The sequence below is a fragment of the Panulirus ornatus genome, chromosome 5 (assembly GCF_036320965.1).
Source record: "Panulirus ornatus isolate Po-2019 chromosome 5, ASM3632096v1, whole genome shotgun sequence".
Taxonomy (NCBI): Eukaryota; Metazoa; Arthropoda; class Malacostraca; order Decapoda; family Palinuridae; genus Panulirus; species Panulirus ornatus.
In genome coordinates, this window is record NC_092228.1 from 29,807,652 (window position 1) to 29,835,350 (window position 27,699).

The window sequence follows — 27,699 nt, forward strand, 5'->3', positions numbered from 1 at the left end:
TTTTTTTTTTTTTTTTTTTTTTTTTTTTTTTTTTTTTTTTTTTTTTTTTTTTTTTTTTGTCTCAAAGAAAGTCAAACATTTAATTTCAAATGTTATAGTTCAGAACCCAAGACTGGAACATTTGCAAACCCTTCACTTATGCTCCTCACTCCACCATCACCGGCACCCAATTACCTTGTGTTGATCTTTCACACAGCTCTAACCTGCAAGAAAAAGCCATCTTGCGAGAATAAGAATGGCGTCTGTCAAGCTACGGGCTCCTCCTGTGAGGGCAAGGTTCTCGCTAAAGGCTGTAAGGGGAATGGTTGCCAATGCTGTATTCGTAAGTATGCTGTCTACACTTTAGTGTGGTCCATTGTGATGTTTATTTTCTTATTTAGAGCGCCATGTTTTGGAAATGTTTGCCTTCTCATACATGTCCCGATAGCTACAATGTAACCCTTTCAAAAACAACCGGGCTTTATACTCGAAGACCTGGATCACTTTCTTCTGTCCTTCCTATTGTTTTTCTATCTCTTTAATGTTTATCATATTTTGTTTACATTCTGGCCTCGAAGAAGAATTTTATCCATGACTGAAATCTTCGACGTTGAAAAATATAAGTATTACGAGTTTTGATTCCAGCAAATGTGAAGCATGAGGGAAATATGGTTTGTGAAAAAGCAAGGAAGCTGTTAGCTAACATCATCAGATTCTCTGAAAACCTTTGTTTCTGTTTCAAGTTCAACAATATGAAGGCACCGCACTTTTTAGATGAACAGACTGGGAAACAATACTCCAGGACACTGGAAACATAAACTGGATTAGATTCTCAGATGTGGATATGATTGAAAAGACGTGAAGAGACTTCAAGAAAACAATAATTCTCCATAGTCAGTGTCCCTAGAAATGAGAAAGTGGCTGCGTAAAGAAGGAGCCAAGTTGGATGACTGTATGAATGAATGATTTGATCAGACATAAAAGATAATCATACAGGATATCAAAGCCAAGTGTCATCCAACAGGACCATAGAATGTACTTAATACAGAGATCGTCTTAAAGAAAGACCTTGGGAAGCAACAAGATTGCTGTTGAGTGAGGGTACAACATGGCTCAGTGACCTGCACACACGACTCTGCAGCAGAAGTTTGAAGTCTGCCAACGACACGAAATCAAGAAATATAGTCAATGTTAAGGACGACTGTATGAAGACTCGTGGTAGATGGATTTTACTGTAGATGAATTCAGTCCTGAAATTATAATTCATGAACACAAAATATTCAGTAAATCAAGATCAGAATTAGCAGAAAGACGGTGAAGTAATTATCAGTATTGATATGAATACGGTAAACAATGCCCATATGATAAAGCCAACAGGAGGCAGGTTGTATAGGTATAAAAGTCAACTATAAAGTAAAGGCTACATTAATCGCTCTGTATAATCCCTCGTTAAACCTCACATGCAATATACTGTTTAGTTTTGGTCATCAAACTTGATCAAGGATGAAGAAAACCTGGAACGAATGCAGAGACGACCAACAATATCAATTCCCTCATTCAGATATTATAATCTTCAAAATACTAAATAATTTCGACAACATATTAAGAGAACAGGAATACTGGTACAAGGATGAGAGAATGGAGATGTAGGAGCAACGTGCACCTTTATCATTTCAGCTGGAAAGTTGTAGGTCACTGAAATACCAATTGAACTATATTCCAACATTCAGCACCGTATTTTCCCTTCTATCCTCCAACATTCAGCACCGTATTATCCCCTTCTATACTCCAACATTCAGCACCACATTTTCCCCTTCTATACTCCAACATTCAGCACCATATTTTCCCCTTCTATACTCCAACATTCAGCACCATATTTTCCCCTTCTATACTCCAACATTCAGCACCACATTTTTCCCTTCTATAGTCCAACATTCAACATGATATTTTTCCCTTCTATATTCTAACATTCAGCACCATATTTTCCCCTTCTATACTCCAACATTCAGCACCATATGTTTCCCTCTCATACTCCAACATTTACCATCCATATTTTTCCCTTCTATACTCTAACATTCAGCACCACATTTTCCCCTTCTATACTCCAACATTCAGCACCATATTTTCCCCTTCTATACTCCAACATTCAGCACCATATTTTCCCCTTCTATACTCCAACATTCAGCACCATATTTTCCCCTTCTATACTCCAACATTCAGCACCATATTTTCCCCTTCTATACTCCAACATTCAGCACCATATGTTTCCCTCTCATACTCCAACATTAACCATCCATATTTTTCCCTTCTATACTCCAACATTCAGCACCACATTTTCCCCTTCTATACTCCAACATTCAGCACCATATTTTCCCCCCCATACTTCATCATAGAGCACCTATATGTTCCCCTCTCGTACTTCAACATTTACACTATATATATACGTGTGGAGAGGTTACCTGAACACCATTTATGTACAGGTGGAGAGGTTACCTGAACACCGTGTATATACGGGTGGAGAGGTTACCTGAACACTGTCTATATACGGGTGGAGAGACTGAAAGGTTAACGTGTGTTTGCTTGTTTTTATAGAAGTATCTTTGGAAAACATTCATCAAATCATCTATAGTCTATGGAGGGAATTATAATGGTGGAGTTTCAGTTTAATTCTGATTTTTTGTCTCAAAGAAAGTCAAACATTTAATTTCAAATGTTATAGTTCAGAACCCAAGACTGGAACATTTGCAAACCCTTCACTTATGCTCCTCACTCCACCATCACCGGCACCCACTTACCTTGTCTTGGTCTTTCACACAGCTCTAACCTGCAAGAAAAAGCCATCTTGCGAGAATAAGAATGGCGTCTGTCAAGCTACGGGCTCCTCCTGTGAGGGCAAGGTTCTCGCTAAAGGCTGTAAGGGGGATGGTTGCCAATGCTGTATTCGTAAGTATGCTGTCTACACTTTAGTGTGGTCCATTGTGATGTTTATTTTCTTACTTAGAGCGCCATGTTTTGGAAATGTTTGCCTTCTCATACATGTCCCGATAGCTACAATGTAACCCTTTCAAAAACAACCGGGCTTTATACTCGAAGACCTGGATCACTTTCTTCTGTCCTTCCTATTGTTTTTCTATCTCTTTAACATTTATCATATTTTGTTTACATTTTGGTCTCGAAGAAGAATTTTATCCATGACTGAAATCTTCGACGTAGAAAAATATAAGTATTACGAGTTTTGATTCCAGCAAATGTGAAGCATGAGGGAAATATGGTTTGTGAAAAAGCAAGGAAGCTGTTGGCTAACATCATCAGATTCTCTGAAAACCTTTGTTTCTGTTTCAAGTTCAACAATATGAAGGCACCGCACTTTTTAGGTGAACAGACTGGGAAACAATACGCCAGGACACTGGAAACATAAACTGGATTAGATTTTCAGATGTGGATACGATTGAAAAGACGTGAAGAGACTTCAAGAAAACAATAATTCTCCATAGTCAGTGTCCCTAGAAATGAGAAAGTGGCTGCGTAAAGAAGGAGCCAAGTTGGATGACTGTATGAATGAATGATTTGATCAGACATAAAAGATAATCATACAGGATATCAAAGCCAAGTGTCATCCAACAGGACCATAAAATGTACTTAATACAAAGATCGTCTTAAAGAAAGACCTTGGGAAGCAACAAGATTGCTGTTGAGTGAGGGTACAACATGGCTCAGTGACCTGCACACACGACTCTGTAGCAGGAGTTTGAAGTCTGCCAACGACACGAAATCAAGAAATATAGTCAATGTTAAGGACGACTGTATGAAGACTCAAAATGGTTTAGATAGAGGTACAGTAGTCAGAGACATGGTAGATGGATTTCACTGTAGATAAACTCAGTGCTGAAATTATAATTCATGAACACAAAATATTCAGTAAATCAAGATCAGAATTAGCAGAAAGACGGTGAAGTAATTATCAGTATTGATATGAATACAGTAAACAATGCCCATATGATAAAGCCAACAGGAGGCAGGTTGTATAGGTATAAAAGTCAACTATAAAGTAAAGGCTACATTAATCACTCTGTATAATCCCTCGTTAACCCTCACATGCAATATACTGTTTTGTTTTGGTTATCAAACTTGATCAAGGATGAAGAAAACCTAGAACGAATGCAGAGACGAACAACAATATCAATTCCCTCATTCAGATATGATAATCTTCAAAATACTAAATAATTTCGACAACATATTAAGAGAACAGGAATACTGGTACAAGGATGAGAGAATGGAGATGTAGGAGCAACGTGCACCTTTATCATTTCAGCTGTAAAGTTGTAGGTCACTGAAATACCAATTGAACTATATTCCAACATTCAGCACCGTATTTTCCCTTCTATCCTCCAACATTCAGCACCGTATTATCCCCTTCTATACTCCAACATTCAGCACCATATTTTCCCTTTTATACTCCAACATTTAGCACCATATTTTACCCTTGTATACTCTAACATTCAACACCATATTTTTCCCTTTTTATACTCCAACATTCAGCAACATATTTTCTCCTTGTATACTCTAACATTCAGCACCATACATTTCCCCCATGCTCCAATATTCAGCACCATATTTCCCCCTTCTATACTCCAACATTAAGCACCATATTTCCCCCTTCTATACTCCAACATTCAGCACCATATTTCCCCCTTCTATACTCCAACATTCAGCACCATATTTTCCTCTTCTATACTCCAACATTAAGCACCATATTTCCCCCTTCTATACTCCAACATTCAGCACCATATTTCCCCCTTCTATACTCCAACATTCAGCACCATATTTTCCTCTTCTATACTCCAACATTCAGCACCATATTTCCCCCTTCTATACTCCAACATTCAGCACCATATTTTCCTCTTCTATACTCCAACATTCAGCACCATATTTCCCCCTTCTATACTCCAACATTCAGCACCACATTTTTCTCTTCCATACTCCAACATTCAGCACCATATTTTCCCTCTCATACTCCAACATTTACCATCCATATTTTTCCCTTCTATATTCTAACATTCAGCACCATATTTTCCCCTTCTATATTCTAACATTCAGCACCATGTTTTCCCCTTCTATAAACATTCAGCACCATTTTCCCCTTCTATATTCTAACATTCAGCACCATATTTTTCCCTTCTATACCCCAACATTCAGCACCATATTTTCCCCTTCTACATTCTAACATTCAGCACCATATTTTCCCCTTCTATATTCTAACATTCAGCACCATATTTTCCCCTTCTATATTCTAACATTCAGCACCATATTTTCCCCTTCTATATTCTAACATTCAGCACCATATTTTCCCCTTCTATACTCCAACATTCAGCACCATATGTTTCCCTCTCATACTCCAACATTAACCATCCATATTTTTCCCTTCTATACTCCAACATTCAGCACCATATTTTCCCCTTCTATATTCTAACATTCAGCACCATATTTTCCCCTTCTATATTCTAACATTCAGCACCATATTTTCCCCTTCTATACTCCAACATTCAGCACCATATGTTTCCCTCTCATACTCCAACATTAACCATCCATATTTTTCCCTTCTATACTCCAACATTCAGCACCACATTTTCCCCTTCTACACTCCAACATTCAGCACCATATTTTCCCCCCCATACTTCAACATAGAGCACCTATATGTTCCCCTCTCGTACTCCAACATTTACACTCCGTATTCTGCTCTTGTAAACTTCAGTCCAGAACTTACTTTCGAAGTGTGGAGGGAAAACTCAGTTCGTAAATATAAGTGTGGAGAGGTTACCTGAACACCATTTATGTATAAGTGGAGAGGTTACCTGAACACTGTGTATATACGGGTGGAGAGGTTACATGAGCACCGTGTATATACGGGTGGAGAGGTTACCTGAACACCATTTATGTACAGGTGGAGAGGTTACCTGAACACTGTGTATATACGGGTGGAGAGGTTACATGAACACCGTGTATATACTGGTGGAGAGACTGAAAGGTTAACGTGTGTTTGCTTGTTTTTATAGAAGTATCTTTGGAAAACATTCTTTAAATTAGCTGTAGTTTATGGAGGGAATTATGATGCTGGAGTTTCAATTTAATTCTGATTTTTGTCCCAAAGAAAGTCAAACATTTAATTTCAAATGTTATAGTTCAGAACCCAAGACTGGAACATTTGCAAACCCTTCACTTATGCTCCTCACTCCACCATCACCGGCACCCACTTACCTTGTCTTGGTCTTTCACACAGCTCTAACCTGCAAGAAAAAGCCATCTTGCGAGAATAAGAATGGCGTCTGTCAAGCTACGGGCTCCTCCTGTGAGGGCAAGGTTCTCGCTAAAGGCTGTAAGGGGGATGGTTGCCAATGCTGTATTCGTAAGTATGCTGTCTACACTTTAGTGTGGTCCATTGTGATATTTATTTTCTTACTTAGAGCGCCATGTTTTGGAAATGTTTGCCTTCTCATACATGTCCCGATAGCTACAATGTAACCCTTTCAAAAACAACCGGGCTTTATACTCGAAGACCTGGATCACTTTCTTCTGTCCTTCCTATTGTTTTTCTATCTCTTTAACATTTATCATATTTTGTTTACATTTTGGTCTCGAAGAAGAATTTCATCCATGACTGAAATCTTCGACGTCTTATGCACTTTATTTACCTCCTTCCAAAACATCTTATTCGCCATAAGATCTAATGATACTCTCTCACCCCATCTCTTATTTCCCTATATTTCACCTCTTGCAACTTTCTCTTGACCTCCTGCCGCTTTCTTTTAAACATCTCCCAGTCATTTGCATTACTTCCTTGCAAAAATCGTCCAAACGCCTCTCTCTTCCTTTCACTAACACTCCTACTTCTTCATCCGACCACTCACTATCCTTTCTAATGTGCCCACCTCCCACCTTTCTCATGCCTCAAGCATCTTTTGTGCAAGCCGTCACTGCTTCCATAAATACATTCCATTCCTTTCCCACTCCCCTTACGTCATTTGCTATCACCTCTTGTCATTCTACATTCAATCTCTCCTGGTACTTCCTCACAGAAATCTCCTCTCACCCTCCTGTATGTTCAGGCCCCGATCGCTCAAAATCTTTTTCACTCCATCCTTCCACCTCCAATTTGGTCTGCCACTTCTCCTCGTTCCCTCCACCTCTGACACATATATCCTCTTGGTCAATTTTTCTTCACTCATTCTCTCCATGTGTCCAAACCATTTCAACACACCCTCTTGTTGTTAGCAGAGAGGTAAACATGGAGGTACTTACTAACAAGTGTGGGTGGATGTTGGGTGTTAGCAGAGAGGTAAACATGAAGGTACTTACTAACAAGTGTGGGTGGATGTTGGGTCGTCCTGGGTGTTTTCAGGTGGGAACTCCATCGTGATCCTAAACTGTTGGTTTGATGATCACACTTGTCCATGATGATAGTTATGAAGGTGAAACCCCTCGTGTTAGTAGATTGTAGGCAACAGTCGCCCAGGGAACTACTACCCTACAGGCACTGGAGTGTTCAAGTGATTGCCGGCACCATGTCAGGATCGCTCATCTTACTTTCTGTCTCACTGGAGGCAAACAACTCGGTAAAGTGTAATTTCTCTCTCCTTAAAGGCACGATATATTTCCCTTTTATTTGAAGGCTTCACACACACGCTGAGGGGTGTTAGAATGGTCTCACATAATCCTTCACATTTCTCATATTTTTTCATCTTTCAGCCAAATCATGTAAGACTCGGAAGTTGTGCAGCAAGAAGAAAGGTAAATGTCAGCCCAAGACGGAGAAATGTTCCGGCAGGAAACTGACCAAAGGTTGCAAAGGGAACGACTGTATTTGTTGTGCACGTAAGTTGATCAAGTCACTCAAGTTACCTTCAGCAACCTGCGTGTCAGGATTAATGAGAATTTTGGTTGATTTAATTGCTAGGGTTACCTTTGCTCACTGGTCTCTTTCGTCTGTTCCTTCCCTTGGAGTGTAATACAGGAGGGAAGAATTCCCAGCCCGTCTCTTACTGCTTCATCCATCGTAGTTCGCCTCTTACAACGCAGAGCATACGAGGGTTGGTGATCTTCCCTCCCTACCCTCTGTCCTCCTCATGTTATCATATTCATTTCTTTCTTTCCTCTACGGTTACTTAACATAACGTGTCTATGTATTAAGGCCACAGAAACAAGAAATCATAAAAAGAAAAAACATTTGATAATTTGATAAGAGTAAGATTAAATAGAGATAAAAGTGACCAAAAATAACTATATGTTTAATGACCTTATTCACCTTAGTGAATATGTTATATAAAATTATCTCTAACTATGCCAATTCTTGTTTGCATATTTGTTTACCACCGTCAGCCTACCTGACATTCAAGTTTTTCTCAAGTAATTGTTATTGATCTGTTTTTGTACTGTGTGGCGGATAACAATTAACCTTCTGTATTCACAGCTAAAAAGAACAAAGAAACCACGACAAGAAATCCAAACACAGCAGCGTTAACCACAGAACCAGCCACAGTAGGATCAACCACAGCAGTGTCACGTACCACAGAACCAGCCACAGTAGGATCAACCACAGCAGTGTCACGTACCACAGAACCAGCCACAGTAGGATCAACCACAGCAGTGTCACGTACCACAGAACCAGCCACAGTAGGATCAACCACAGCAGTGTCACGTACCACAGAACCAGCCACAGTAGGATCAACCACAGCAGTGTCACGTACCACAGAACCAGCCACAGTAGGATCAACCACAGCAGTGTCACGTACCACAGAACCAGCCACAGTAGGATCAACCACAGCAGTGTCACGTACCACAGAACCAGCCACAGTAAGACCAGTCCCAGGTAGTCCTGTAACCAGTTCCACTACCACAATGGCTCCCTCAACAAGTAACACTGGTACCAGATCAACAACATCTTCAACCATACTTTCTACAACAACCAGAACTCCCGGAACAGTAGGATCTACATCAACAACTTCTCGATTCAGTCCTATTTCAAGAAGAACTTCATCAACAACCACATCTACCTTCACATCAGACGTATCATCAATAACCACATCTCCACCAAATACAACTCTCTCAACAACAACAACACCTACTTCTACCTCCAGTTTACTATCTTCAACAACCACATCTGTATTAAGTACACCTCCAAGGACAGACACCTCATCTTCAACCACAACCAGCACAACTCCCAGAACAACAACAATGACAACCACATTTTCTACATCATCCAGCACAATGTCTACAACATCTGTTTCTACATCATCCAGCACAATGTCTACAACATCTGTTTCTACATCATCCAGCACAATGTCTACAACATCTGTTTCTACATCATCCAGTACAATGTCTACAACATCTGTTTCTACATCATCCAGTACAATGTCTACAACATCTGTTTCTACATCATCCAGCACAATGTCTACAACATCTATTTCTACGTCATCCAGCACAGTGTCTACAGCATTTACCTCTACGTCATCCAGTATATCGTCTACATCTACTTCATCATCCAGTATATCGTCTATATCTACTTCATCAACCAGTACTTCTTCTACAACAAGGACAACAAGTTCATCATCGAGTACATCGTCTACATCTACATCACCCAGTCCTACTTCCACAACAAGCACATCTTCTACATCATCCAGTACATCGTCTACATCTACATCACCCAGTCCTACTTCCACAACAAGCACATCTTCTACATCATCCAGTACATCGTCTACATCTACATCACCCAGTCCTACTTCCACAACAAGCACATCTTCTACATCATCCAGTACATCGTCTACATCTACTTCATCATCCACTACTACTTCCACAGTAAGCACATCTTCAACATCATCCAGTACATCGTCTACATCTACTTCATCATCCAGTACTACTTCCACAGCAAGCACATCTACTTCTTCATCATCCGGTATATCGTCTACATCTACTACATCATCCAGTACTACTTCCACAACAAGCACATCTATTTCTACATCAGCCAGTACATCGTCTACATCTACCTCATCATCCAGTACCACTTCTATAACGAGCATATCTATTTCTACACCATCCAGTACATCGCTTACATCAACTTCATCATCCAGAGCATCGTCTACATCTACTTCATCATCCAGAGCATCGTCTACATCTACTTCATCATACAGTACTACTTCCACAACAAGCGCATCTACTTCATCACCTAACACATCATCTACGACTACTTCGTCATCCAGTACTGCTTCTACGAGAAGCACATCTTCTACATCAACCAGTACATCGACCACATCTACTTCATCATCTAGTATATCGTCTTCATCTACTTCTTCATCCAGTACTACTTCCAGTGTAAGCACGTTTTCTACATCATCCAGTACATCTTCTACATCTACTTCTTCATCCAGGACTACTTCTACAACAAGCACGTCTACATCAAGTACATCGTCTAAATCTACTTCATCATCCAGTACTACTTTTACGACAAGCACGTCTTCAACATCATCCAGTACATCTTCTACATCTACTTCTTCATCCAGTATTACTTCTACAACATCTTCTATATCATCAAGTACATCGTCTACATCTACTTCATCATCCAGAACATCTACATCTACTTCATCATCCAGTACATCTACATCTACTTCTTCTTCCAGTACTACTTCTACAACAAGCACATCTACATCATCAAGTATATCGTCTACATCTACTCCATCATCCAGTACTACTTCCACGAGCACAACTACTTCATCATCCAGTACATCGTCTACATCTACTTTGTCATCCAGTACATCGACTACGTCTACTTCATCATCCAGCACTACTTCCACAACAAGCATATCTACTTCATCATCCAGTACATCTACGATTACTTCATCATCCAGTACTACTTCCACAACAAGCACATCTTCTACATCATCAAGTACATCGTCTACATCTAGTTCATCATCCAGTACATTGTCTACATCTACTTCATCATCCAGTGCTTCCTCTACGACGAGCACATCTTCTACATCATCCAGTACTTCGTCTACATCTACTTCATCATCCAGTACTACTTCCTCAACGAGCACATATACTTCATCTTCCAGTACATCTTCTACATCTACTTCTTCATCCAGTACTGCTTCTACAACAAGCAGATCTTCTGCATCATCAAGTACATCGTCTCTATCTACTTCATCTTCCAGTACATCTTCTACATCTACTTCTTCATCCAGTATACCGTCTACATCTACTTCATCATCCAGTTCTACATCTACGACAAGCACGTCTTCTACACCATCCAGTACATCTTCTACATCTACTTCTTCATCCAGTACTACTTCTACAACAAGCACATCTTCAACATCATCAAGTACATCGTCTACGTCTACTTCATCATCCAGTACATCTTCTACATCTACTTCTTCATCCAGTACTACCTCTACAACAAGCACATCTACATCATCAAGTACATCGTCTACGTCTACTTCATCATCCAGTAGTACTTCCACAAAAAGCACAACTACATCATCCAGTACATCGTCTATGTCTACTTCATCATCCAGTCCTTCCTCTACAACAACAAGCACATCGACTTCGTCATCCAGTACATCATCTGCATCTAGTTCATCATCCAGTACTTCGTCTACATCTACTTCATCATCCAGTACTACTTCCTCAACAAGCACATCTTCTTCATCATCCAGCACTACTTCCTCAACAAGCACAACTACTTCATCATCCAGTACATCATCTGCATCTAGTTCATCATCCAGTACTTCGTCTACATCTACTTCATCATCCAGTACTACTTCCTCAACAAGCACATCTTCTTCATCATCCAGCACTACTTCCTCAACAAGCACAACTACTTCATCATCCAGTACTACTTCCTCAACAAGCACATCTACTTCATCATCCAGTACATCTTCTACATCTACTTCTTCATCCAGTGCTACTTCTACAACAAGCACATCTTCTACATCATCAAGTACATTGTCTACATCTACTTCATCATCCAGTACGTCACCTGCATTTACTTCATCATGCATTACTACTTCCACAACAAGACATCTACTTCTTCAACATCCAGTACATCATCTACATCTACTTCATCATCCAGTACTACTTTCACAACAAGACATCTACCTTTTCATCATCCAATACATCATTTACATCTACTTCATCATTCAGTAGTACCTCCACAACAAGCACATGTACTTCCTCGACATCCAGTACATCGTCTACATCTACTTCATCATCCAGTACTACTTCCACAACAAGCATATCTACTTCTTCATCGTCCAGTACATCGTCTACATTTACTTCATCATCCAGTACTTCTTCCACAACGAGCACATCTACTTCATCATCCAGTACATCGTCTACATCTACTTCATCATCCAGTACTACTTCCACAACAAGACATGTACTTCTTCATCATCCAGTACATCGTCTACAACTACTTCATCATCCAGTACTACTTCCACAACGAGCACATCTACTTCATCATCCAATACATCGTCTGCATGTACTTCATCATCCAGTACTACTTCCACAACAAGCATATCTACTTCTTCATCATCCAGTACATCGTCTACATCTAGTTCATCATCCAGTACTTCTTCCACAACGAGCACATCTACTTCATCATCCAGTACATCGTCTACATCTACTTCATCATCCAGTACTACTTCCACAACAAGACATCTACTTCTTCAACATCCAGTACATCGTCTACATCTACTTCATCCAGTACTACTTCCACAACAAGCACATCTACTTCTACATCTCCCAGTACATCGTCTACGTCTACTTCATCATCCAGTACGTCTTCTACATCTACTTCTTCATCCAGTACTACTTCTACAACAAGCACATTTTCTACATCGTCAAGTACATTGTCTACATCTACTTCATCATCCAGCACAACTTCCACAACAAGCACATCTACTACTTCATCATCCAGTACGTCACCTGCATTTACTTCATCATGCATTACTACTTCCACAAGACATCTACTTCTTCAACATCCAGTACATCGTCTACAGCTACTTCATCATCTAGTACTACTTCCACAACAAGACATCTACCTTTTCATCATCCAATACATCATTTACATCTACTTCATCATTCAGTAGTACTTCCACAACAAGCACATGTACTTCTTCGACATCCAGTACATCGTCTACATCTACTTCATCATCCAGTACTACTTCCACAACAAGCATATCTACTTCTTCATCATCCAGTACATCGTCTACACCTACTTCATCATCCAGTACTTCTTCCACAACGAGCACATCTACTTCATCATCCAGTACATCGTCTACATCTACTTCATCATCCAGTACTACTTCCACAACAAGACATGTACTTCTTCATCATCCAGTACATCGTCTACAACTACTTCATCATCCAGTACTACTTCCACAACGAGCACATCTACTTCATCATCCAGTATATCGTCTTCAGCTACTTCATCATCCAGTACTACTTCCACAATAAGTACATCTACTTCTTCATCTTCCAGTACATCGTCTACATCTACTTCATCATCCAGCACTACTTCCACAACAAGTACATCTACTTCATCATCCAGTACATCGTCTACATCTACTTCATCATCCAGTACTACTTCCACAACAAGACATGTACTTCTTCATCATCCAGTACATCGTCTACAACTACTTCATCATCCAGTACTACTTCCACAACGAGCACATCTACTTCATCATCCAGTATATCGTCTACAGCTACTTCATCATCCAGTACTACTTCCACAATAAGTACATCTACTTCTTCATATTCCAGTACATCGTCTACATCTACTTCATCATCCAGCACTACTTCCACAACAAGTACATCTACTTCATCATCCAGTACATCGTCTACATCTACTTCATCATCCAGTACTACTTCCACAACAAGACATGTACTTCTTCATCATCCAGTACATCGTCTACAACTACTTCATCATCCAGTACTACTTCCACAACGAGCACATCTACTTCATCATCCAGTATATCGTCTACAGCTACTTCATCATCCAGTACTACTTCCACAATAAGTACATCTACTTCTTCATCTTCCAGTACATCGTCTACATCTACTTCATCATCCAGCACTACTTCCACAGCAAGTACATCTACTTCATCATCCAGTACATCGTCTACATCTACTTCATCATCCAGTACTACTTCCACAATAAGTATATCTACTTCTTCATCATCCAGTACATCGTCTACATCTACTTCATCATCCAGTACTACTTCCACAACAAGCATATCTACCTCTTCATCATCCAGTACATCGTCTACAACTACTTCATCATCCAGTACTACTTCCACAACGAGCACATCTACTTCATCATCCAGTACATCGGCTACATCTACTTCATCATCTAGTACAACCTCCACAACAAGCATATCTACCTCTTCATCATCCAGTACATCGTCTACATCTACTTCATCATCCACCACTACTTCCACAACAAGTACATCTACAGGGGTTTCCAACTCGGATGGTTGGGGGATAGATTTTCGAGATTTACGATTGTAATGTAAATCCGTTTCCTGACTCAGACCCCAGATATAATGAGCCATCATGTTCTCGTTATATGTTCCTTGGTAGCTACGTTCAAAGTCCAGTATATCCTGGTGGAAGCGCTCGTCTTGCTCCTCCCAATACGCTGCCATGTTCTCCTTGAATTGATCAAGATGAGCGTCAAGGATATGGACTTTGAGGGATATCCTGCAGCACATTTTGCCAGTTCTTCACCATAGTCTCAACCAGCTCACATAGGTTTCTGTCTTGTGATTGCCCAGGAAGACACGAACCAGTCAGACAAAGCTGTACCAAGCTGCTTTCTCCTTCCTAGTGAGTTTCTTGGGGAAGTTCTTGCACTCCAGGATCTTCTTTATCTTTTTTTTTTTATCTATTGCCAGTTAGTAGTGTGAAGTGAGGGAAGGTCTATCTACATATGTTGTGCAAGGATGTTGTTTGTCGGCCAACCGACCTAACTACATGTTGATAGTGAAAGAAGTTGTTAGTGGGAAGAAGTGTATGGATACTACAAGAGGAAGATTGTAGATCAGATTGCTGATAGCGTAGTTTGAAATAAGTTAGGAGATGGCAGTTAGATGATGTTTCGGATATGATTGGATCTCCGACTTGGATTGCCGACTTGGACACAGCGACCTTCCAGCACCGCTCACCTTCCAGTGCGGCGGCCTGTCGCGCGGGAGCAATGGGCAGCCCTGCGACCTTCCAGCACCGCTCACCTTCCAGTGCGGCGGCCTGTCGCACGGGAGCAATGGGCAGCCCTGCGACCTTCCAGCACCGCTCACCTTCCAGTGCGGCGGCCTGTCGCACGGGAGCGATGGCCAACCCTGCCAAGACGTCCACCATCCCGCCCGACAACCCGACCTCAGGAACTGGTACCTGCCTGTGGGGGCCACGGGAGAACAGCCTAATCCCGCACACCCCAAGACGACAAAGGGGAGATGACCTTACGCCTGCCCGGTGGTGGCCGACACCAGATGTTCGAGGCAGACTCTGACTATTAACCTGTACTCTTGGACCACATCCTGTGAAGGGAGTGAGTCCAGGTTAGGGCTTTGACCATGCACACCTCCAGGTCCCGGTATGTCAGCCCGAACCCAGTGAGAGCACTCACGCTTTCCTGACACCATGCACCTCGCCAATTTAAGGTGGCAGATGTTTCGTGCTCGGTGTCTTTCCCGATGTATTCCCGTACGCCTTGTAAGACTGCCGGGGTTGCCGTAGTAGCTGCACTTGTAATGGTGTGCAGCTGAAAGCGGGAAGTGAACCTCAGAGACCTACGTGTCAATGATGTAGGCCTCTGTGCCTTTGGAAGCCACGATGTCCGGCTTCCGAAAGGACCCCACAATCGGAATGCGCGGCTCGCAGGACACCTCGTAACCCCTCTGTCTCAGTCGCCCGGCCAAATAGGCACAGATGTTGTCGTGCCGTTTTACCCTCCCGCCATGAGTACGAGGGCACATCTGTGCGATGTGCCCGAGCGTACCTGGCCTCTGACAGGTATCACAGAGGCCGTTGATCTCGGGGCCGGCCTCTGGACGCCCTGGCAGGGGTGGGCAAGGCGCCTATCCGCACTTGGACGGCCTTCACGTAATCGGCACCGGACAGGAAACAGTTCCCGCTGTTTACCCATCTACTCACCTGAGGCACAGTGGCAGATGGAGCGAGAGCCGCACCGTCAACGGTGCTGACCAGGTTGGCCCTCCATACATGCTGGCGTTCGGTCTTACTCCCCGCCTGTCGACCGGCAATGCATGCGGGTCCGGACCAGCGCTGCAGCTTGCTCAACACTGCAGGCTCCCGGACAGCCGCCTGAATTACTGGGTCGGTCGAGGTGAGTAGTTTTTCGAGCCGCGCTTGTTTATTTAGCCGGACGGTTGAAACAAAGTCTGGTATACCCAGCCCACCATCTCCAGTTGCCGAGTGGAAGAATGCACAGGGCACGTCATGGGCTAGGCGCAGCCAGCGGCGGACCGCCACTCGCACTTGCCTGTCCATGCGTGCTAAATGAGTCTTAAATACTTCCCCACCAAGACACCGGCTTTGACCTTTGTCTCAGACAACTTAGGGAAGGAGTCTTGAAGGTACTTGAAGGCTGCAGACTCCTTATCTAAAGGTGTGACCAATTATTTCATAAGTCCTGATCTTATGTGCAGTGGTGGCATCAACACCTTCCGGGGGTCCACCTGTGGCTCCTACTTGACGCTGTTCATCCTCACAGAGAATTCGGTCCGCTGTGGCCAGTCCCGCCTGTGTCCCTGCTGTCCCAAAGGCAAAGATAGCAGGGAAACTTGGTAAAACCAACTTGGATACCCATCAGGAATGCCACCATTTTGAAGTTTCCGATGACCTCCCAGGTGTCCTCATCATACTTCAAGGCGTCCAGCAAGGTCTTAACATTGTTGTATTCTTGAAGTGCACCGAGTGAGCCGGGGGAAGTGACGGGTGCTTGTTCCCGTTATGAAGCAGCACGGCTTTGAGGCTCCTGCATGAGATGTTAATATAGAGGCGTTACTTGTCCCGGTTACGGGCGATTCCGATTACCTGGAACAGACTGGTTACATTGTGGCAGAAGCAGAGTCCATCTTGACGGGTGAAGAAGCTGAATACAAACAGGTGAGGCTTCCTCTGATGTGCACTTTGTACACCTTCATCCAACAAGTTCCACTGCTTGAACCTAGACGTCATAAGCTCAGCATTGGACTTTGTGAGACCAAGATCTCTGATCAAGTCGTTGAAGTCTTTATGATTGGGGAAGTATGGGTTTCTCTCCTCAGCTGCAACTCTGACACTGTAATCTGGATATACAGCTTCTTCCTCCCACTCTGACTACTATCTATATGACTAGAATTTTTAGAAAGTTGTGTATCAGTTACACAACACTGAATCTATCTGGAATGTTCTGAAAAATGGGTTGATTTAAAGATTTCCCTGTACTGATCACAAAAGCAAAGTTTCAAGGGAATAATAGCCATTTTCTATACATCTTAGATACAATTAATTAGAAAACAGCACTTATCATCCAGGAACTAAGAAAAAAAAAAATTCTTGCACTGTGTAATCTGCAGGACATCACACTTTACTGAATGCCACAGATGCAAGGAAAGAAAAAATACATCATAAAATTCATGGATTCCTTGAAAGCTGTCATGAGTGAGCTGGAAAATTGGAAGAGGAAGGTCAAGATGAAAAAATGTTGTGATGTTTGAGAAACTGTCATCACTTCTTGTTGCTGGTGGTGAAGACCAAGTGTTTCCTCAATTTGGAAAAGAAAAAAAAAAGATTTTTTTTGCAGCATTTGACAGCACTGGAAAATGAATTCAGCCGATATTTTCCTGAACTCAACGATGATAAGTTGGATTTAGTGTGAAATCCATTCAAATTGTCAGTTATAAAAGTTTTTGATGATTGTCAAGATGAATTTCTGTAGCTGAAGACTGATTCAGGAGCACAAGAGATATGTTCGATGAGAAATCATGCACAGAATTGTGTCCCTCGATGTGCGATTCCTAGTCAAAAGTGGCAGAAAGAGCCGTCCATGCATTGCTTCAATTTGTGTCGACATATCTATGAGAGTCAGGATTTTCAACTGTTGCAAATGAAAACGAAGCAACGAGGTATATTGGAGGTTGAAAATGACATGCATGGTGCCCTTTCACGCACTCCTCCGCGTATCTAAGAATTGGCGAAGAAAAGACAGTCACAGGTTTCTCATTGACTGTAAAGTTCATCAGAATAAAATGAATTACAATACCCTGGTATTCTATTGAACTTTTTGTTGATTGCATTACAATACCCTGGTATTATATTGAACTTTTTGTTGATTGCATTACAATACCCTGGTATTCTATTGAAGTTTTTGTGTATTGAACTATGCTTCAGATTGATCTGTTAAGAAATTAGTTATGAATATAGAAAATTAATTGATTTTTATTCGTTTCAAAATCCATCAACATTTTATGTTGCTACTAAATTTGTAAAACTCCACTATAAAGATAATTCAAGAAAATGTATATGTACTAATATAGAAAAAATAAAAGATTTTCAGTTATCATATTATTTGGAATGCACATTTGAGTCAGACAATCTTGGAAAGTGGGGAAATGACATTCTGACATACTGTGAAAAAGATGCATGAGACAAAAAGGTTGAAAATCACTAGTTTACATCTTAATCATCCAGTACAACGTAGATTGAAATGATGATAATTTAACTCTGTCATGTTGAGATGAGTAATAATGGATATATGAGCATACATTGGTGGGTTTTCTGTGTATGCTTAACATAAACTTGTTTCCTTGCCTATGGATCACGCAATCTAAAACTGGTAACATACCATTATTTTGATTTTCTACAGTGAATCTGATGGAAGGTACTAAATTGTTGAGTAAGGGGAGAAATATGTTCCTTAGGGCATTACGTGCTTGCAGCCCAGACTTTATTGATGATGAGTTTGAGAAGATATATTCTATTGGATCTAAGTTAAAGTACCAAAGATCTTTCATTGATAGATCCCTTAGGTTGGCAAAGAAATCATTTTATAGAGTTGAGCCCAAACCTCCCATTGACACCAAGAATATTTTAGTTCTCCCTTTTAACAATAATTTCACTTTACTTCCCATGTTGCATAAATCCTTTAATGTAAATGTTGCCTTCAGCAACAGTAATACTATAAATGATATCATAATCAGGAATTCACTAGAAAATTCTCCTGGGTGCATCTATAAGTTGCCATGTAGAAATTGTCATAAGTTTTATGTTGGGAAGATTGGTACGGATCTTTCTATTAGACTTAAGCAACATAAGTACAGTATAAGAACGGGACAAGAATCAAATGCCTTGTTTAATCACGTTAAAAAATATGATCATTGTATTGACTGGAGTAATGCCATTTCATATATCAACTCTAACTCCAGTGCCAAAAAGAAATGTTATTGAATCTTCTGTTATCAAATACACAAAGAATCATAACCTTAATATTAGTGATGGTCTATACGAACTGGTTAACTTTATTGTTGATAAAATTTGTAAACAATTCACCTTCTTGTCCACATAATAAGTTTAGGATACACTCGTTGTCTGTCTTCGACAATCGCATGTTTACCAAATGGCGTTCTAGCTTCGTCTCTTCGTTGTATATCAACTGGCTGTTATATTTCTCTCTTGTGTCTCCCCTGATGATGTGATTATTACACGAAATTGCACTTGGGAACTTATCGTGTTTCAATTTCCCCGTGGACTCATAGGAATATACCTGATCACGCTCAAAATTGTGATCCTTTCCAATATATATATATATATATATATATATATATATATATATATATATATATATATATATATATATATATATATATATATATATATATATATATATATATATATATATATATTATCCCTAGGGATAGGGGATTAAGAATACTTCCCACGTATTCCCTGCGTGTCGTAGAAGGCGACTAAAAGGGGAGGGAGCGGGGGGGCTGGAAATCCTCCCCTCTCGTTTTTTTTAATTTTCCAAAAGAAGGAACAGAGGGGGCCAGGTGAGGATATTCCAAAAAAGGCCCAGTCCTCTGTTCTTAACGCTACCTCGCTAACGCGGGAAATGGCGAATAGTTTAAATATATATATATATATATATATATATATATATATATATATATATATATATATATATATATATATATATATATATATATATATTTATTATCATTATTATTATACTTTGTCGCTGTCTCCCGCGTTTGCGAGGTAGCGCAAGGAAACAGACGAAAGAAATGGCCCAACCCCCCCCATACACATGTATATACATACGTCCACACACGCAAATATACATACCTACACAGCTTTCCATGGTTTACCCCAGACGCTTCACATGCCTTGATTCAATCCACTGACAGCACGTCAACCCCGGTATACCACATCGCTCCAATTCACTCTATTCCTTGCCCTCCTTTCACCCTCCTGCATGTTCAGGACCCGATCACAAAAAATCTTTTTCACTCCATCTTTCCACCTCCAATTTGGTCTCCCTCTTCTCCTCGTTCCCTCCACCTCCGACACATATATCCTATTGGTCAATCTTTCCTCACTCATTCTCTCCATGTGCCCAAACCACTTCAAAACACCCTCTTCTGCTCTCTCAACCACGCTCTTTTTATTTCCACACATCTCTCTTACCCTTACGTTACTCACTCGATCAAACCACCTCACACCACACATTGTCCTCAAACATCTCATTTCCAGCACATCCATCCTCCTGCGCACAACTCTATCCATAGCCCACGCCTCGCAACCATACAACATTGTTGGAACCACTATTCCTTCAAACATACCCATTTTTGCTTTCCGAGATAATGTTCTCGACTTCCACACATTCTTCAAGGCCCCCAGAATTTTCGCCCCCTCCCCCACCCTATGATGCACTTCCGCTTCCATGGTTCCATCCGCTGCCAGATCCACTCCCAGATATCTAAAACACTTCACTTCCTCCAGTTTTTCTCCATTCAAACTCACCTCCCAATTGACTTGACCCTCAACCCTACTGTACCTAATAACCTTGCTCTCATTCACATTTACTCTTAACTTTCTTCTTCCACACACTTTACCAAACTCAGTCACCAGCTTCTGCAGTTTCTCACATGAATCAGCCACCAGCGCTGTATCATCAGCGAGCAACAACTGACTCACTTCCCAAGCTCTCTCATCCCCAACAGACTTCATACTTGCCCCTCTTTCCAAAACTCTTGCATTCACCTCCCTAACAACCCCATCCATAAACAAATTAAACAACCATGGAGACATCACACACCCCTGCCGCAAACCTACATTCACTGAGAACCAATCACTTTCCTCTCTTCCTACACGTACACATGCCTTACATCCTCGATACAAACTTTTCACTGCTTCTAACAACTTTCCTCCCACACCATATATTCTTAATACCTTCCACAGAGCATCTCTATCAACTCTATCATATACCTTCTCCAGATCCATAAATGCTACATACAAATCCATTTGCTTTTCTAAGTATTTCTCACATACATTCTTCAAAGCAAACACCTGATCCACACATCCTCTACAACTTCTGAAACCACACTGCTCTTCCCCAATCTGATGCTCTGTACATGCCTTCACCCTCTCAATCAATACCCTCGCATATAATTTACCAGGAATACTCAACAAACTTATACCTCTGTAATTAGAGCACTCACTCTTATCCCCTTTGCCTTTGTACAATGGCACTATGCACGCATTCCGCCAATCCTCAGGCACCTCACCATGAGTCATACATACATTAAATAACCTTACCAACCAGTCAACAATACAGTCACCCCCTTTTTTAATAAATTCCAATGCAATACCATCCAAACCTGCTGCCTTGCCGGCTTTCATCTTCCGCAAAGCTTTCACTACCTCTTCTCTGTTTACCAAATAATTTTCCTTAACCCTCTCACTTTGCACACCACCTCGACCAAAACACCCTATATCTGCCACTCTATCATCAAACACATTCAACAAACCTTCAAAATACTCACTCCATCTCCTTCTCACATCACCACTACTTGTTATCACCTCCCCATTTGCGCCCTTCACTGAAGTTCCCATTTGCTCCCTTGTCTTACGCACTTTATTTACCTCCTTCCAGAACATCTTTTTATTCTCCCTAAAATTTAATGATACTCTCTCACCCCAACTCTCATTTATATATATAAATATTTATTTATTTATCTATTTTGCTTTGTCACTGTCTCCCGCGTTAGCGAGGTAGCGCAAGGAAAAAGAGGAAAGAATGGACCAACCCACCCACATACACATGTATATACATACACGTCCACCCACGCAAATATACATACCTATACATCTCAACGTATACATTTATATATACACACACAGACATATACATATATATACACATGTACATAGTTCATACTGTCTGCCTTTATTCATTCCCATCGCCACCCCGCCACACATGAAATAACCCCCTCCACCCTCATATGCGCGAGGAATCGCTAGGAAAAGACAACAAAGGCCACATTCGTTGTGTCTCCCCTGATGATGTGATTATTACACGAAAGTGCACTTGGGAACTTTTCGTGTTTCATTTTCCCTGTGGACTCATAGGAAAATATATATATATATATATATATATATATATATATATATATATATATATATATATATATATATATATATTTTTTTTTTTTTTGCTTTATCGCTGTCTCCCGCGTTTGCGAGGTAGCGCAAGGAAACAGACGAAAGAAATGGCCCAATCCACCCCCATACACATGTATATACATACGTCCACACACGCAAAATATACATACCTACACAGCTTTCCATGGTTTACCCCAGACGCTTCACATGCCCCGATTCAATCCACTGACAGCACGTCAACCCCGGTATACCACATCGCTCCAATTCACTCTATTCCTTGCCCTCCTTTCACCCTCCTGCATGTTCAGGCCCCGATCACACAAAATCTTTTTCACTCCATCTTTCCACCTCCAATTTGGTCTCCCTCTTCTCCTCGTTCCCTCCACCTCCGACACATATATCCTCTTGGTCAATCTTTCCTCACTCATTCTCTCCATGTGCCCAAACCATTTCAAAACACCCTCTTCTGCTCTCTCAACCACGCTCTTTTTATTTCCACACATCTCTCTTACCCTTACGTTACTTACTCGATCAAACCACCTCACACCACACATTGTCCTCAAACATCTCATTTCCAGCACATCCATCCTCCTGCGCACAACTCTATCCATAGCCCACGCCTCGCAACCATACAACATTGTTGGAACCACTATTCCTTCAAACATACCCATTTTTGCTTTCCGAGATAATGTTCTCGACTTCCACACATTCTTCAAGGCTCCCAGAATTTTCGCCCCCTCCCCCACCCTATGATCCACTTCCGCTTCCATGGTTCCATCCGCTGCCAGATCCACTCCCAGATATCTAAAACACTTCACTTCCTCCAGTTTTTCTCCATTCAAACTCACCTCCCAATTGACTTGACCCTCAAACCTACTGTACCTAATAACCTTGCTCTTATTCACATTTACTCTTAACTTTCTTCTTTCACACACTTTACCAAACTCAGTCACCAGCTTCTGCAGTTTCTCACATGAATCAGCCACCAGCGTTGTATCATCAGCGAACAACAACTGACTCACTTCCCAAGCTCTCTCATCCCCAACAGACTTCATACTTGCCCCTCTTTCCAAAACTCTTGCATTCACCTCCCTAACAACCCCATCCATAAACAAATTAAACAACCATGGAGACATCACACACCACTGCCGCAAACCTACATTCACTGAGAACCAATCACTTTCCTCTCTTCCTACATGTACACATGCCTTACATCCTCGATACAAACTTTTCACTGCTTCTAACAACTTGCCTCCCACACCATATATTCTTAATACCTTCCACAGAGCATCTCTATCAACTCTATCATATGCCTTCTCCAGATCCATACATGCTACATACAAATCCATTTGCTTTTCTAAGTATTTCTCACATACATTCTTCAAAGCAAACACCTGATCCACACATCCTCTACCACTTCTGAAACCACACTGCTCTTCCCCAATCTGATGCTCTGTACATGCCTTCACCCTCTCAATCAATACCCTCCCATATAATTTACCAGGAATACTCAACAAACTTATACCTCTGTAATTTGAGCACTCACTCTTATCCCCTTTGCCTTTGTACAATGGCACTATGCACGCATTCCGCCAATCCTCAGGCACCTCACCATGAGTCATACATACATTAAATAACCTTACCAACCAGTCAACAATACAGTCACCCCCTTTTTTAATAAATTCCAATGCAATACCATCCAAACCTGCTGCCTTGCCGGCTTTCATCTTCAGCAAAGCTTTCACTACCTCTTCTCTGTTTACCAAATAATTTTCCTTAACCCTCTCACTTTGCACACCACCTCGACCAAAACACCCTATATCTGCCACTCTATCATCAAACACATTCAACAAACCTTCAAAATACTCACTCCATCTCCTTCTCACATCACCACTTGCGCCCTTCACTGAAGTTCCCATTTGCTCCCTTGTCTTACGCACTTTATTTACCTCCTTCCAGAACATCTTTTTATTCTCCCTAAAATTTAATGATACTCTCTCACCCCAACTCTCATTTATATATATAAATATTTATTTATTTATCTATTTTGCTTTGTCACTGTCTCCCGCGTTAGCGAGGTAGCGCAAGGAAAAAGAAGAAAGAATGGACCAACCCACCCACATACACATGTATATACATACACGTCCACCCACGCAAATATACATACCTATACATCTCAACGTATACATTTATATATACACACACAGACATATACATATATATACACATGTACATAGTTCATACTGTCTGCCTTTATTCATTCCCATCACCACCCCGCCACACATGAAATATCCCCCTCCACCCTCATATGCGCGAGGAATCGCTAGGAAAAGACAACAAAGGCCACATTCGTTTACACTCAGTCTTTAGCTGTCATGTAATAATGCACCGAAACCACAGCTCCCTTTCCACATCCAGGCCCCACAGAACTTTCCATGGTTGTTGTAACCACTATTCCTTCAAACATTCCCATTTTTGCTTTCCGAGATAATGTTCTCGACTTCCACACATTCTTCAACGCTCCCAGAACAACAAAAAGTTTATGAACGCTCGTTGTATGTTTTGGACAATCACATGCTTACCAAATGGCGTCCTAGCTTCGTCTATTCTATGTATATCAACCGACTGTTATATTTCTCTCTTGTGTCTCCCCTGATGTGATTATTACACGAGAGTGCACTTGGGAACTTTTCGTGTTTCATTTTCCCTGTGGACTCATAGGAATATATAAAAGTATAAAAAGTATAAAAAGTATAAATACTCACTCCATCTCCTTCTCACATCACCACTACTTGTTATCACCTCCCCATTTGCGCCCTTCACTGAAGTTCCCATTTGCTCCCTTGTCTTACGCACTTTATTTACCTCCTTCCAGAACATCTTTTTATTCTCCCTAAAATTTAATGATACTCTCTCACCCCAACTCTCATTTGCCCTTTTTTTCACCTCTTGCACCTTTCTCTTGACCTCCTGTCTCTTTCTTTTATACATCTCCCACTCAACTGCATTTTTTCCCTGCAAAAATCGTCCAAATGCCTCTCTCTTCTCTTTCACTAATACTCTTACTTCTTCATCCCACCACTCACTACCCTTTCTAATCAACCCACCTCCCACTCTTCTCATGCCACAAGCATCTTTTGCGCAATCCATCACTGATTCCCTAAATACATGCCATTCCTCCCCCACTCCCCTTACTTCCATTGTTCTCACCTTTTTCCATTCTGTACTCAGTCTCTCCTGGTACTTCCTCACACAAGTCTCCTTCCCAAGCTCACTTACTCTCACCACCCTCTTCACCCCAACATTCACTCTTTTTTTCTGAAAACCCATACAAATCTTCACCTTAGCCTTAACAAGATAATGATCAGACATCCCTCCAGTTGCACTTCTCAGCACATTAACATCCAAAAGTCTCTCTTTCGCGCGCCTGTCAATTAACACGTAATCCAATAACGCTCTCTGGCTATCTCTCCTACTTACATAAGTATACTTATGTATATCTCGCTTTTTAAACCAGGTATTCCCAATCATCAGTCCTTTTACAGCACATAAATCTACAAGCTCTTCACCATTTCCATTTACAACACTGAACACCCTATGTATACCAATTATTCCCTCAACTGCCACATTACTCACCTTTGCATTCAAATCATCCAACACTATAACCCGGTCTCGTGCATCAAAACCACTAACACACTCATTCAGCTTCTCCCAAAACACTTGCCTCTCATGATCTTTCTTCTCATGCCCAGGTGCATATGCACCAATAATCACCCATCTCTCTCCATCAACTTTCAGTTTTATCCATATTAATCGAGAATTTACTTTCTTACATTCTATCACGTACTCCCACAACTCCTGTTTCAGGAGTACTGCTACTCCTTCCCTTGCTCTTGTCCTCTCACTAACCCCTGACTTTACTCCCAAGACATTCCCAAACCACTATTCCTCTTCACCCTTGAGCTTCGTTTCACTCAGTGCCAAAACATCCAGGTTCCTTTCCTCAAACATACTACCTATCTCTCCTTTTTTCACATCTTGGTTACATCCACACACATTTAGGCACCCCAATCTGAGCCTTCGAGGAGTATGAGCACTCCCCGCGTGACTCCTTTTTCTGTTTCCCATTTTAGAAAGTTAAAAAAATACAAGGAGGGGAGGATTTCTGGCCCCCCGCTCCCGTCCCCTCTAGTCGCTTTCTACGACACGCGAGGAATGCGTGGGAAGTATTCTTTCACCCCTATCCCCAGGGATAATATACATATATATATATATACACATACACACACATACACACACACACGCACATATACACACACACACACACACACATACATATATATACATATGAAAAATGTAAGAAACAATTTAGAAAACTGAAACTTATATATATATATATATATATATATATATATATATATATATATATATATATATATATATATATATATATATATATATATATATATATATATATATATATATATATATATATATCCCTGGGGATAGGGGAGAAAGAATACTTCCCATGTATTCCCTGCGTGTCGTAGAAGGCGACTAAAAGGGGAGGGAGCGGGGGGCTGGAAATCCTCCCCTCTCGTTTTTTTTTAATTTTCCAGGGGAAGGAACGGAGAAGGGGGCCAGGTGAGGATTTTCCCTTTGGGGCCCAGTCCTCTGTTCTTGACGCTACCTCGCAGGTGCGGGAAATGGCGAATCGTATGAAAAAAAAAAAAAAATATATATATATATATATATATATATATATATATATATATATATATATATATATATCCCTGGGGATAGGGGATTAAGAGTACTTCCCACGTATTCCCTGCGTGTCGTAGAAGGCGACTAAAAGGGGAGGGAGCGGGGGGCTGGAAATCCTCCCCTCTCGTTTTTTTTTAAATTTTCCAAAAGAAGGAACAGAGAATTGGGCCAGGTAAAGGCCCAGTCCTCTGTTCTTAACGCTACCTCGCTAATGCGGGAAATGGCGCATAGTTTGAAAAA

The 27,699-nt window shown here is 41.1% G+C and overlaps 1 protein-coding gene across 1 annotated transcript in view; it reads left to right on the forward strand.

Annotated features, from left to right (window-relative positions):
- LOC139748794 (uncharacterized) overlaps positions 1–16,836 on the forward strand; it is a 33,898-nt gene extending 17,062 nt beyond the window's left edge. Inside the window, exons 4-13 of the mRNA XM_071662227.1 lie at positions 7,723–7,848; positions 8,444–9,993; positions 10,299–10,436; positions 10,620–10,777; positions 10,974–11,360; positions 11,511–11,749; positions 12,663–12,801; positions 14,012–14,137; positions 14,187–14,380; positions 16,655–16,836. Of these exons, the coding sequence (XP_071518328.1) occupies positions 7,723–7,848; positions 8,444–9,993; positions 10,299–10,436; positions 10,620–10,777; positions 10,974–11,360; positions 11,511–11,749; positions 12,663–12,801; positions 14,012–14,137; positions 14,187–14,380; positions 16,655–16,836 (3,239 nt within the window). The remainder of the gene's footprint in view (positions 1–7,722; positions 7,849–8,443; positions 9,994–10,298; positions 10,437–10,619; positions 10,778–10,973; positions 11,361–11,510; positions 11,750–12,662; positions 12,802–14,011; positions 14,138–14,186; positions 14,381–16,654) is intronic.
- Positions 16,837–27,699: the final 10,863 nt, after the last annotated feature.